Source organism: Octopus bimaculoides, chromosome 11 (assembly GCF_046866305.1).
Source record: "Octopus bimaculoides isolate indiv1 chromosome 11, ASM4686630v1, whole genome shotgun sequence".
Classification (NCBI taxonomy): Eukaryota; Metazoa; Mollusca; class Cephalopoda; order Octopoda; family Octopodidae; genus Octopus; species Octopus bimaculoides.
Window position 1 is genome coordinate 80,553,308 of NC_142938.1, and position 15,000 is coordinate 80,568,307.

Sequence of the window (15,000 nt, forward strand, 5' to 3'; positions counted from 1 at the left end):
GGTCTGGAGTTCTCTAAAATAAAATCAATGTAGACGTATAGATTTATGTTAAATGTCAAATGATACCCGACCTCAGTGAAAACCAAAATATTTAAACAAAAAGGGTGTTGTGTATTTAAAGAACATGAAACAAAAATGCATGGGGATATAATCATATGAAACTGATAAAGTAGGAAATATAATTATGACTGTCAGTGAGTTGCTTTAATATCTTGCCGGGTCAATAAAGTAAGGTAATAAAAGATGAGAAAATTGGATGATATTAGATAGAAAAGATATAAGTTATTCCCATGCATAGTATACAATACCATCAAATAATGCGAAAATCTTTGGAAATGACATGGTAGCTTCATAATTAGAGTGCTAGACTTTGATTCCATTATTATATATCATAAGAGATGGTTTACTTAACATCATAGCATACTCTGTATCTTAAAGTTTTCGTATTCGACTATATTGAATTGCTTGTCATAAGATGTCTAGTGTTACATTCCAAGTTCAGTTCAGTTTGTTGCAATTTAATTTCACAATATTCTTCAACTAAAATTTCTACTACAGTAGAAGAAAAAAGAAATGCATAACAGTATTTTTTTTTTTTGCATTTGTACTGTATGCCGTCATTTTGACATCTGACTTGTAGCTTGTCATACATTTGTACAGGCAACATCAAGCTGATGGAGGCAGTGAGCTAATGTTCAACACAAACATTTGGTCACCATAAACAATTCATCTGTACAAGGAATTGTGCAACTACCTTTCTCAACCTCAAGAGACTACCAATAATAATAATAATAATAATAATAATAATAATAATAATAATAATAATAATAATAATAATAATAGATGCCCAGATGCAGTACCAGGCAGTGGCTCTCATGGCTTCTCATCTTAACTGATTGGAAGTGTTATCATGTACGTTGTTTTGTCTTGGTATAAAGGATGGGCTACAGTAAATATTCTGCTCAATACCACAGATTTGCTTGTCAGTTGTTTGACCTTAACCAGTTGAGCATGTCCCTTGGGGGCTGACGATATGTGCATCTCTGATCATGAGCAGAAGTAGTGGGGGAGCATCATAGCCATGTGTTGAGAGGAATTCTTTGGAGTTTCAATAATTCACCATTAGAAACGTGGGTGTTTCATTCAACATCCTTAAACAACCCTCATTCAGAGATCTTTTGAGCAGGATGGGCTACCTAACCTGAAGAAAATTCTAATAGAATCTTGAATGCAGGAGAGTAGCTGCGAAAACAGCTTTACAAAATCAAGACAAGACACACACACACACCCCTGTGTGTGTGTGTGTGTGTGTGTGTGTGTGTGTGTGTGTGTGTGTGTATACGCAACAGATTTCTTTCAGGTCCCTTATATGCTTCCGTTTCTTTCTAGCAAATCCATTGATAAGACTTTGGCCAGCCTGGAACCAGAGTGAATGACACTTGCCCAAGTGGTTGCCCAGTAGGATTGAACCTAAAAAAAAAAAAGAACACGTCCGTTGAGAAGTGAGCTTCCACACAGCCACACACGAAGCCCCCCCCCCCCCCGCCGCCCGACGACTACAATACCCATAAAGCAACTAACACTAACAACTGAAAGATATTGCATATATATATTCGTATCTACAATGCATTCATGGCTGCCGGTTCAATTAGTAAATTGCTTGAGCATTAAGAGTGGAGGCTTTCAATGCTGCAACGCACTTTAGAATATACAGAGGCATCTATAGAATTCTAACCAACACTATATATATATATATACACACACATATACATACATACATATGTATATATATATATATATATATATATAGTATGTATGTATGTATTTGTATATATATACACACACACACACAAACACACACACGTACACACGCACACACGCATATTAAGATAAGGGAAGTAGGAAAAAGAGAGAGATTTTTGCATATTATGTATAGTCATTATTTACATATCTTGTTCATATTTAATGTGTATGCATAGACACATACACGCATGTGTATGTGCATGTGTGTGAGTGTGTGTGTGTGTGTGTGTACTTTTGTGTGTGTGTGTGTGCATACACATGTTCTGACAGAGAAAGCAAGTCCTAGTGCACCCAGAATAACATTAAATATATAGAGATAGAGATAGAGAGAGAGGAAGAAAGATAATGAGGATAGAAGAACACAATGGAAAAAAAATCTATGTGGTATGCAGACAATGTAATTATTGAGGGCAGAAAACCTGCCTCATTGTGTCAGGGAAGCTGACTAAGCAACATAATTTTCAGTGCAATAAGGACAGACGGTACTTTTTCACCGAAATAGCATCTAAAATCCTCTATGATGTAATTATAAAGGACACTAAGGCTTCATATAGATATTGTTGATTAATTACCTCTTTTTATATTTAGACGAACTAAATTACATGTTTTATATTTAGCAATTCTAATAAATTGTTGTTGCTGTTGTTGTTCAGCCGCTGGTCATTCCTGGTGGAACAGAACTACAATCAAATTGTCTCCAGCCATGACCACCTCATACCGTTTCAGAATTTAGACTAAATCTAATGTCTTATATTTATATCTGAAGGTATGAGCATGGCCATGTGGTATATTTCTGGGTTCCTAATCACATGATTCTGAATGCAGTTCCAGTGCATGGCACTTTGGACATGTGTCTTTCACTATTGCTCCTGGTTGGCCAAGGTCTGGTGAATGGACTTGGCACATGGAAACTGAAAGAAGCCCACCTACCTATGTATGTATGTATGTACATATGTATGTGTGTGTGTGTGTGTATGATGCTACATGACTCAGTGGTTAGAGCATTGGGCTTACAGTTGTGAGATTGTGAGTTCAATACCCAGACCAGGCTATGTGTTCTGTTCTTGAGCAAGACACTTAATTTCATGTTGCTCCAGTTGTTTCAGCTGTAGAAATGAGTTGTGACTCTCAACACATGGCTATGATGTTCCCCCACTACTTAAGTTCCATGTTAGGAGGTGGTTTAGCTAAGATCTTATTGGAACTTTTATTCTAACAATCATTAAGTTTGTTCACAAAATATATACAGCTATTATATGGTTTGTTTTTGGTTTTTGTTTTTGTATTTCTTTTGTTGAGAAAGAAAGCCTTGTTTGGGGGTGAATCAAGAAGTAGCTAAGTATTTTGAAATGTAAGATGAATCCTTTGTGCCCCTGTGCAGACATTGTTCATTTGTGGGAGGGAGCGAGCTAATGGCCAGGACCAATATTTGATCACTGCAAACAGAGCATTCGCATAGCTGTTCAGCAAGAAACTACAGAACCCTAATTGGTCATCGAATTTCACAGTGACTTCTCAAACACCCTGTACAAATAAATTAGTAGATTCAATGTAGGAGAATCGAGAACCGACTTTAATGCAGTAAATATCATTTCTTGCAAACAGCAGCGTAATTAGGGATTTCAACATCTGGGCTTGGGGCAAAGACAACTTTGGTATCGCTACCTTAATTAACAGGCATGATAAGAAAGGAAATTTTGATCCAGGAGTGAGAGGATGACTGTCTTCCCAACTGTCACTTCCTATGCCTCTGCCAGGGAAAACAAATTTATGACACAGAAAATGTATTACGTAAGCCAACTGCACTGTGTTAATAAAATGGTTAAACGAATTACCAAGTAACTCAAAAAAAACGAACACAGTCTGCTTTAGATGTAATAATGAACCAATGTTAATAATATATTATGAAGAAACATAAAAATTAAAGACAAAATTTTGTCATTAAATATAAGCTGGAGGCTGCTGAACAAATTTCAGACGAATAAAGTAATTTACAAATTTGTAAGCAAACATGAAAGTTGCAAATTTCTTGACAGTGGAATGTTAGAGAAACTGTTGCTTTGGAGGTATAAGTACAACCCATTTTCATTGGTTGACCATGCATATAAACCAAGGGTCACGATGATGCATAACATTATATAACACAGAAAACAATAACTAGCAAGAAAAACAACAGTTGACAGCACAAACAACAAACAGAAGACTAACAATGGAATCTAATATTTTATTTAAAGAAAATTAGAATGTTTGTTCTGCAATCTAAATTTTTTTATCAATTAATTATGAAATTGCTTGAGAATATGATTTTAACGAGTTTTTAAAATTTATTTATCACCTGATGAGATACATCTGCACCACTGGATGCTCCTGAACCAGTTGTTGAGTGTCCCACCCCTGAGAGATCAAGGCTAGATGTGTCGAAACAACTGTCGTGATTAATAATGAATTCTCGTATATTCCATCTTCTGTCTTTCATTTGTTATTTACCTAACGATCACTCTCAAAGTAACCGTGCTTTACCAGTAAGCTACCAGGTGTAAACCATTCATTTTATATATATATATATATATATATATATATATATATATATATATATATACACACACACACACACATACACGTGAATTCAGTTTCATTGTGACCAAAACACTTTCAGACAATTACCAAGAAGAGCAAGAACTGTGTTCTCTACGTAATTTGGTTTTGTGATGCCAAAGCTGCTATTTGACCAACATTACGGTAAACATTATTTTTTTCTTAAGCTCCCTCTCTACTAATTAACACCAACTGGTATGTGTGATACTGGTCACATAATTATCATTTTATTCGTTGGACTTGGTTGTTATACGATAATCACACACTAGATTACGAAAAATGAGAGGAGAAAACTCTATAAATGTCAATGGATCTAAGGAATTTACTGCTCTAATTAATACATAAGAATTAATTAAGATATATTAATAATCCTGTATCAAAAATTAAAACTTGTGCACAGTTTTATGACAAGTTTGTGAGGAACCCATTGACCCAACGGATCTATAAGCGGGCTTAGCCTTACACATGCACACATCATCATTGCCGTCATCATCATTGTCGTTACCACCATCATCACCACCACTAGTATCATTACCACCACCACTGTCATCTTCATCATCACCACCACCATCGTGATCATTATCACTACCACCACCACCACCACCAGTGGCAAGAAATCTTGAAATAATGAGATACATACATAAATATATACATACATAAATATATACATACATATATATGGTGTTAGGAAGGGCATCCAGTCATAGAAAGCAAGCCAAGTAAAACTGGAACCTGGTGCAGCTCTCTGGTTTACCAGTTCCAGTCAAACAGTCTAACCCATACCAGCATGGAGAGTGGACGTTAAATGATGACGATGGTGGTGGTGGTGGTGGTGGTGATGATGATGATGATGATGATATATATGTATATATAAACATACATATATATACGTTATTTTATGCACAACACAGCATAATCAAGAAGAAATGAAATAAATTGAAACATTACAAAGCCTCAAGCTATGAGAAGTACAAATATGCAAATTAGGCTATCCACTACAGTACTAGCCTAATGTATGATTGCTTTATATAACTCATTATAATTTCCATGCTATTGGTTCAAGAAGGAAACCAACTATGTCTTCCTAAAGGATTGGTTAACAAAGAATGGAACATTTCTCCAGGAAATTCCTTCTCTATTTTTCCTAGGAATTTTCAACCTTTTTGTTACAATATTTCTATTGAAATACATGACATTGACTCAAACAATTTTGAAAATAATGAAGCATTTAGTGAAATAAAATGTTTTTATTTAACCAGTATTTGAAACATAGATTAACATGAAATTTTTGATGGAAGGTTTTAATATAGGTTTTTTAAAAATGAAAATTGGCTCCATAGAAGCAAAGAAAGATTATTTATATTTACTTAATGAGTTTTGCAATTTCAGAAGCAGTATGAGATGGAAAAATTTGGCGCAATGTAATATTTGTCACAACTCTGTAAAACTAGTGTCGTCCTTCAAATGTATCCGATGTGTGCTATGGTAAGAAAATTCTTTTCAAGTCAGATGGCGGAAAAAATAATCTTACGGATTATACTAAGCAAATGGAATGATCTAATAAAAAAAAATTTTTTAAATAGCAACTGGAACTTTTCAGAAATTTTACCTCCACTCATGGAATCTTCATATATGCTGTGCAGAATCTCTGCTGTCTTCGAACTGCATGATATCCGAGTAAAGAAACAGCTATCATGGAATGTTAGACATGTTAGACATAGGCGCAGGAGTGGCTGTGTGGTAAGTAGCTTGCTTACCAGCCACATGGTTCCGGGTTCAGTCCCACTGCGTGGCACTTTGGGCAAGTGTCTTCTACTATAGCCTCAGGCCGACCAAAGCCTTGTGAGTGGATTTGGTAGACGGAAACTGAAAGAAGCCCGTTGTATATATGTATATATATATATGTGTGTGTGTGTTTATGTGTCTGTGTTTGTCCCCCCAGCATTGCTGGACAACCGATGCTGGTGTGCTTACATCCGCGTAACTTAGTGGTATGGTAAAAGGGACCGATAGAATATGTACTAGGCTTACAAAGAATAAGTCTTGGGGTCGTTTTGCTCGACTAAAGGCGGTGCTCCAGCATGGCCACAGTCAAATGACTGAAACAAGTAAAAGAGAGAGTAGAGTATGTTGACTCAAAATATTGCATAATTCCTGCTTTCTGTTTCTCACAACACTTTTGGAAATCATGAAACCATGTGCTTCAACAAAGAGACATCAATAAAAATAAGAACCAGACTTGTAAAACAGAACTGGAATTGATGTTATTAAGTAAAACCCTTTAAAAGAGTAACCCCAAGATGGCCATAGTCTAACGACAAAAGCAAATAAAGGAATGGAGGAGTGTGTGTGTGGGTGTGTGTGGGTGTGCGCGCGCGCGTGTATGTATGTTATGTAAGTACACAAATGTATGTATGTTATACACAGATACACTTCCACAAATATGATCTATAAATATATTTTCTTTAGAGTATATAAATGATAGTAGATGAATATGTGTGTGTGTGTGTGTGTGTGTATGTGTGTGTGTGTGTGTGCGTGTGAAGTCTATTCTATTTTTAAATGATTTAATCATTAATGAGACGATAAATGGCGTGCCTTTTGTTCAACAGAAATAGAATGACAGAAATTGTAGAGAGAGAGAAAACTTGGAGAGAAATTAAAAATAAAACAAACAACAAAACAAAAAGAACTTAAACCATAAACAACAGGAAGAAGTTAATAACAGCTAAATGCATCTGTGCAAGGGTGTGTGTGTGTGTGTGTTTCTCTGCATAATTCCATATACGTATGTAATATCATCATCATCATCATCATCATCAGCGTCGTCTTCATCATTGTTTTAACATCTACTTTTCCATGCTCGCACAGATCAAACAAGATCCATTGAAGCAGAATTTCCCTGGCCAGAAGCTCTTCCTGTTTCCAGTACTCACCAGTTTCCAAGGATGGTAATTTTCCCCTAGTTCGGAAATGTTTCCTTGGAAGACCACAAGCATAAGCATCACCACTTCTACGAAGAGGGAGGCTGGTTTCCAATTAACGAGACACAGACATGCGCACACGCACACGCACACATTATGACAAATCATCATGATCATCCTTTAACGTCTCCTTTCCATGCTGGCATGGGTTGGACAGTTTGACCAGAGCTATCAGGCAGGAGATCTGCACCAGAGTCTTATTTCGCTTCTACATTTGGATGCCTTTTCTAATGCCAACAACTTTACAGTGTGTTCTTGGTGCTTTTAATGTGGCACCTGCTTGGATGTGTGTGTGTGTCTTAGTGTTCGTGTCTGTGTTTGTCCCCCTCCACTGCTTGACAACCGGTGTCGGTGTGTTTATGTCTCTGTAACTTAGTGATTTGGCAAAAGAGTAAGCAGAATGCTTTAAAAAATACTTAATGTGGTTGATTTGTTCAACTAAAATTCTTCAAAGTGATGCCCCTGCATGGCCGCAGTCGAATGAGTGAAACAAGTAAAAAATAAAAGGTAAAAGAGATATATATATATATATATATATATATATATATATATATATATATATATAAACGTATGTGTATTTTTTCAATGTTTACAAATAACACAGAAAATATAAATAAATAGTTACCAGGCTAGCAAAAATTCACACAAGTACCAAGGATGTAACACCCTACTAATAAAGTACTTATATAGTGAAATGTTTTTGTATAACATCGATAAATAAATAAATGGAGTTAAACGCAGGTGTTATTCAAATCTTTATACTTCCAACATATGTTTCGAAGAAACCATTAGTATTATTCCAGAAGGAATAAAATGATGTAAGACAATGCAATCTTGGTCTGCAAGAGTCTTGTGCTGATGCCATGTAGAAACCAATGATGCCGATGCCACATTAAAAACACTCAGCACACTCTGTATAAATGGTTGGCATTAGGAAGGGCATCCAATCAAAGAAACCAACCTAAACAAGACTGGAACCTAGTACAGCTCTCCAACTGCCAGTTCTAGTCAAACTGTCCAACCCAGGCCAGCATGGAAAACGGACATTAAAGAAGGATGACAACGACGACGATGATGATGATGATGATGATGACGATGATGCACATGAGGTGCATTCCAGAAGTTTTGAGACTTTTCAAGAGTGACAGTTGTAACTGCTCTAGATTGTTGTAATTTTAGTAGAGTAATACACTACATCTAATAAGTTGACCTGCCAACATTTTTTTTGATTCCAGGTTGAAGGGGACAGCTTGAACAGCAGTTTGAGCAGCCCCTACTAAATGCTCCTGGTCACAGATGACCAGTTTGCAGGAACTGAAGACAGTTTGGTGTTAAACTGGGCAAAAATGCTCGACTGCTTCTGGATTAACTTGTAGGAGCTGAACATCTGTCTCTTTGCTAGTACAAGGGGCCAGACAAAGCAATTTCAATGGGAAGCTTATGGTGATCCCCTTTTTCGACAGCAAGGACATTGTCTCCATCAACTGAGTTCTCTCTGGCCAGACAGTCAACAAAGAGTACTCTGAGGGAGTTCAAGAAGAGATTTTGTTGCAAAAAGCCTGAGTTCTTCCAGTTGGATCAGTGACACCTGCACCCAGACAATGCTCCAGTCCACAATTCCATTCTGGTAACAACTGCTCAACAAAGACGGGCATTAAAACTGTTCTTCACCCTCCTTAAGGCCCAGACCTTGCTCCCTGTGACTTTTGGTTCTCTGCCAAACTAAAGGAGAAGATGAGGGTTGCTGGACATCTTCACTTTGGAAGACTTCCATGGGGCCTTCATGAAGTAACTGAAGCACAACAGCAAATGCAATGAAGTCAGTGGGTCCTGTTTTGGAGGAGATTAGAGTTTTGTGCTTTTGTACTTCACCCGAAAATCTCAAACTTTCTGGAATGCACCATCTGTGTGTGTATGTAAACACATATATAAGACAAGCTTCTTTCAGTTTCCGTCTCCCAAACCCACTTACATGGGACTTTGGTTCAACTGGGCCTCAAGTGCCATGCAATGGGACTGGCCCAATGGGAAGTAATCCTCTTAACCACAGAGCCACACTTTATCAAAAAGTGAAGGTAATTTCTTGGAAAACAAAACATTTATGGAATGAGTGCTTTTGCAGGGAAATGAAACGAATATTGCTGAGCAGAGTAATGGTTAGATGATGTAGAGCTTCTAATGTGATGCTTCCAGTATTGAAGTGGTGCGACAAAAATTCCATACATAATTAATGAGAGCAATGAATGGTTATTAACTATGCAGAAACATCAAGTGTTAGCAGAAGAGACTTTGGTTGATTAATAGTAAATAGACAAACCGCAATGACTTCTCTGCCAAATGATGGCCTTTTCCATTGCGTTCAACTGTATTCTGGTTGAGAAGATTTCAAGTTCATGGAAGAGACACAGCACAAAGAGGGCACCAAGAGGGAGAGAGATGTTGGAAAAGAATTTGGCGAAAGAAAACCATTGATATTTATAATAAACAAAAATATTTTTTAGTTTTAGTTTTTAACCAGCAGAAGTTATAAAGTGACTTACAGGCTGAGTTTTTCAAACATGGCACTTATCAAATGGGTTTTAAATTAAGGGGGCTTCTTATTATAGTGACTATTACCAAACTGGTGACAAAAATATTAATAATTAGAAATTGTTCTTTATTTATATAATTTACAAACCTGTTTCAAATTTTGGCACAATGCCAGAAATTCTATGGGTAGGGGCTAGTTTCATTATGCTGACTCTAGTATTTGAATGGTACTTTATTTTGACCCTGAAAGGATAAAATGCAAAGTTGCCTTCAACAGGATTTGAACTCAGCATGTAATGAACTGAAAGAAATGTCACTAAGCATTTTGTCCACTGTGCTAATGGTTCTGCAAGCTCACTATCTTTAATGGCTTCAGATTTTGTCCCAAGGCCAGAAATTTTGAATCGAGAGAGAATTGGTTGACATCATTGATGCCGGAACTTGACTGGTACTTTACCTTACTGACCCCAAAAGGATGAAAAGTAAAATTTGACCACAGCAGAATTCGAGCTCAGAACAGAAGGAATATCACTAGACACTGTGTCCAGCACTCTGACAATTCAACCAGCTCACCACTTTTAAGATGCAATTTACAAAATTAATAATTGAAAATTTCTAATTATTTCCAAATTACCAATTCATTAGAGTTTATAATTTAAGAAATCAAAATGTGTGACCCATCCACATTCTGAGCACAAATGTGCAAAAATTGATTTTTCTCTTTTGTCGATTTGTTTCACGTTTTTATTTTTCCTGATTAAGACTGTCTGTTAATATTTCTTCAGAATAAAAAATGTCAAATGGTCCTCATAAACTTTTAATTCTTGTCAGAATTTTTCATTTTTACAAACATAACTCTTTGAGGGCGTTTTTGTTTCCTCTTTTTGTTCCCTTCAAATATTTATTGGTCAATATATATAGGTGCAGGCATCAGTGTGTGGTAAAGAGGTTTGCATTGCAATCGTAAGGGTCTGAGCTGAGTCCCACTGCAAACCAATGTCTTGTGATTGGATTTGGTAGATGGAAACTGAAAGAAGCCTCTTCACTGACAAAATTCCGTGCTGCATGGAATTTTGTCAGTGAAGAGGTCACAGTCTTAAAGCGACAAAAATATTTTGGTAAATTAAACTTAAATGTTGAAGTGAATCTAACAGTTTTTATGTGTTTTTAAATGGCTTATAAACACCTTCCACGCTGTAATTGTTTTCATTCCAGCACACGATCTCAGACCAGGTCACTTGGTATGCAAGTACACCTCTGTAATATATATATTTGAGGTTGATCTCACCTTCTGTCTCTGTAAAGGTGATGAAAACAAGTACCAGTCATGTATTGGAGTCAAATTTCCTATATTCCTTTCTCACAAACTTGTTCCTGTTTGGGAACTCATTGTGAATATGATGATGTTAATGATGACAACAGCTATGATAGTAATAATGCTGATGCTAATGACAGCTTTGATGACGATGGTGATGATGATGATGATGGTGATGACCATTATATAAAGTTTTAAGTTGTTTATATTCCAAAGCATTTCAGCCTTGACTCCCCGCCCATTTCGTATTAGTGTCTCTAGGACTACATTATTTAATGCATTCATATCAAATATTTATTTCTTTAGTTGCCCACAGGGGGCTAAACGTAGATGGGACAATCAAGGACACCACCACCGCTGCCCCCACCGCCGCCGCAACCACCACCACCACCGCCGCCGCCGCCACTACTACCACCACCACCAACAACAACAACAACCATCACCACAGCATATACACACTTAATTTTGCACTTAATATTAACATCCTATGAATATTATTAAACAAATCAAATAATATCTTTATCTTTATATTTTTATCATCATCATTATTATTATTATCATTATCATTATTATTATTATTATTATTATTATTATTATTATTATTATTATTATTTTGTCAATGTATGTTCTTCTCATTAAACCAAATGTAGGCAGGGGTTGAGGGAAATTCCTACCTGCCTTTGTCATAATTAATGACATAGTGACAACGAAAGGTAAAAACATCCCCTGGTTGTGTGTGTGGGGGGGGTCTTATTTTTGATGTACCTGGACAACCATGCTGAATCTGACTCAATGGCTTTTTTTTTGTCTTTTACTTTCTTTTTTATATTTTTGTCTATTTCTTTGACACATCAAAGGTTAATTTGCAAAGTCAAGAAATCACTTGATTTCTACTTGCAACCTGCTGTTGCCATTTTGCCCACTTCTCGACTCCCTACAGCGCCACCTCCCATTGTCTTCAGCTTGTCTAATGATTGTCATTAGCTTGTCATTAAATTGACTTTCCCAGCCCCCCCCCCCCCCCCGCCAGGAAGTTATTGACCAAAACGAGCAGGAAATTGTTTCCTTCTTGTTCCTTATCTCTCTTTTGTTTTTTCCAATTTGGCAATTTAAGAAAATGCAAAAATGTAAGGCTCATCCACTCATTCACCCCTATTTTATAAATGTCATTTGGTGTGCTAATGGTGGTGGTGGTGGTGGTGGTGGTGGTGGCTGCGGTGGTGGTTGTGGTGGTGGTGGTGGTGGCGGTGGTGGCGGCGGTGGTGGCGGTGGTGGCGGCGGTGGTGGCGGTGGTGGTGGTGGTGGTGGTGGTTGTGGTGGTGGTGGAGGTGTTTGTTGTTGTTCTTGCTGCTGCTCTTGTTGGTGTTGTTAGTGGTGATGGTGGCGTTGCTGTTAGAGATGGTCATAGTGATTATGGTGGCAGTGGTGGTGGTGGTGGTGGTGGTGATGATAGAAGTGGTTGTGACTGAGAGGTGGCGGTGGTAGTGGTGGTAGTTGTGGTGGTGGTGGTGGTGAGGATGGCAGCAGTGATAGTGATGACAACAACAACAACAATAACAGTGATGATGATGATGATGATGATGCTGATGATAGTCTGGTGTCTATGTAATACTCAGCCACTTTGCATTGCTAATTCAGAGAGCAGGTCATTCAGTTGATCGAACAACTGGACGGCCAAACGTCAAGGCAGATGTGTGAGTACATTGAGGACATCATCATCACAATCACCACCACCACCACCACCACCATCATCATCAACATTGTCATCATCATCATCAACATCATTATCATCATCAACATTGCTATCGTCATCTTCACCACTATCATCATCATCATCATCATCATCATCATCATCATCTTCATCATCATCATCATCGTCGTCATCATCATCATCATCATCATCATCATCATCATCATCTTCACCATCTTCACCACCTTCATCATCATCATCATCGTTTTATTCTTAGCATAATCAACAGCTTACATCAACATAAAATTTCATAGCTTTTATAGAAAAACAGACCTCGCCATGTCCTTCCTGCATGTTCTTCGCAACTTGACATATTGTATTTCTCTTGTTATTCAGGCAACGATTTCTGATTTCGAAGAATCTTCTCAGGTAATCACAACTTCAGAAGACAATGACGAAGACATTTATCTCAGTAATAACACAGAATTACATCCAAATGAATCATTACCAAATGCTAACCATTCTGCTTCCATTAAATGGCAGCAAAAACTCTTTAAACTTTATGGAAATGAAGCAGATGTCTTTATTAATCCAACCCAAAAATCAAAGAAATTTGTTCATCCAAAAATGCTTGAAATTGGAGGTGAGAGAGTCTTTTTTTTATATATTTTTTTGCTTTATCCATTACGTTTGTCTTCTATTTGCTTTAGTTATTGAATTGTGGCCAAGCTGGGGCACTACCTTGAAAGGTTTTAGTCAAGCAAATCGACCACAGCATTTCTTTATATTTTGATTTATTTTAAAGTTTGGTTCTTAGTCTATTGGTGTCTGTTGCTGAATGACTAAGTTATGGGGACATAAACAAACCAGCACTGGTTGTCAAGGGGTGAAGAGAGGACAGACACAAATGAAAAACACATACGTGTATATATGTGTGTATATATATATATATATATGTGTGTGTGTGTGTGTGTGTGTGTGTGTACACACACACACTAACATATATATACACATACATATATACCGGAGTAAACACATAAATGTGAAACAAGGTGGAAAAAAGAGTACTCAAATACCAGAGATAGAGAAGAAGAAGAAGAAGAAGAAGAAGAAGAAGAAGAAGAAGAAGAAGAAGAAGAAGAAGAAGAAGAAGAAGAAGAAGAAGAAGAAGACCATACAAATTTAGAGAGTGTGCAAGCACCACCACTAGTGGGGTTGCTTTGGCCCCTATAAGGCAAAAGGGTCCCCACTTTGCCTTCATAATAAAATTGATAGAGGAGAGAGCAATTAGCAGAAATGGGACGACTTCTGGATCTGCACAATGTGCCTGGAAAGGGTTAAGGCTCACTGTATAATTACTTTCAGACAAGTTAAATCAGCTGCAATATTTAATTGCTAATTTATTCCTTGTTTCCATTTAATTCTGGATCAGATCATGTCGTTAAGCAAGGTATTTCATTTCGTGTTGCTCCGGTACACCCAGATAAAAATGATACTAATGGTAGGTGGGGGGCATTGGTGGAGAGGAGAGTCATTCTGCAATGGACTCGTGTCTATTCAGTTGGTGAGTATTGATCTCTCGGCTGCTTAAGGGACATGAAAACCGAAATAGGGGCTCTGGCTCAAAACCAACCTGAATACTTGAGTCTGACTTGGCTTCAATTTTTCTTTTATACATTCAAACGGTTGCAAAGAGAACTCTACAAATTCCTTTTTACGCTTTAGAGCAAAGGTTCTCAAACATTTTGGGGTCGCAGTGCCCCCCTCATGGCTACATCATACCCTCAGTGCCCCCACCCCTATTTTTATGTATAAATAAATATTTTAAATCTTACTAATTTATATATATTATGAATCATTTGATGTTTAATGTAATATTATATAATTTGTATACAGTACTATAAATATATTATAATAAATTCATAATGATGATGATGATGATGTTGATGATGATAACGCCCCTCCCCAATCCATGGCCTTCCTCCCAATGCCTCCTTTTTCTCTACCTCTCCCTTTGGCACCAGTGCCCACCTGGATCATCTCAATGCCCACCAGGGGGTGGTAGTGCCCACTTTGAGAGCCTA

The 15,000-nt window shown here is 37.2% G+C and overlaps 1 protein-coding gene across 7 annotated transcripts in view; it reads left to right on the forward strand.

The window, feature by feature from the left end:
* The window catches only part of LOC106868589 (uncharacterized), a 143,193-nt gene that overhangs the window by 27,184 nt on the left and 101,009 nt on the right, over positions 1-15,000 (forward strand). For 5 of the 7 annotated variants that reach the window (XM_089360457.1, XM_089360455.1, XM_089360451.1 and 2 more), the window contains one exon: positions 13,313-13,559. In XM_089360457.1, the coding sequence (XP_089216583.1) occupies positions 13,368-13,559 (192 nt within the window). In that variant the 5' untranslated portion in view covers positions 13,313-13,367. Of the gene's footprint in view, positions 1-7,269; positions 7,350-13,312; positions 13,560-15,000 lie in introns of all 7 variants that reach the window. The other 2 variants (XM_089360456.1, XM_089360454.1) reach the window with 1 other exon arrangement.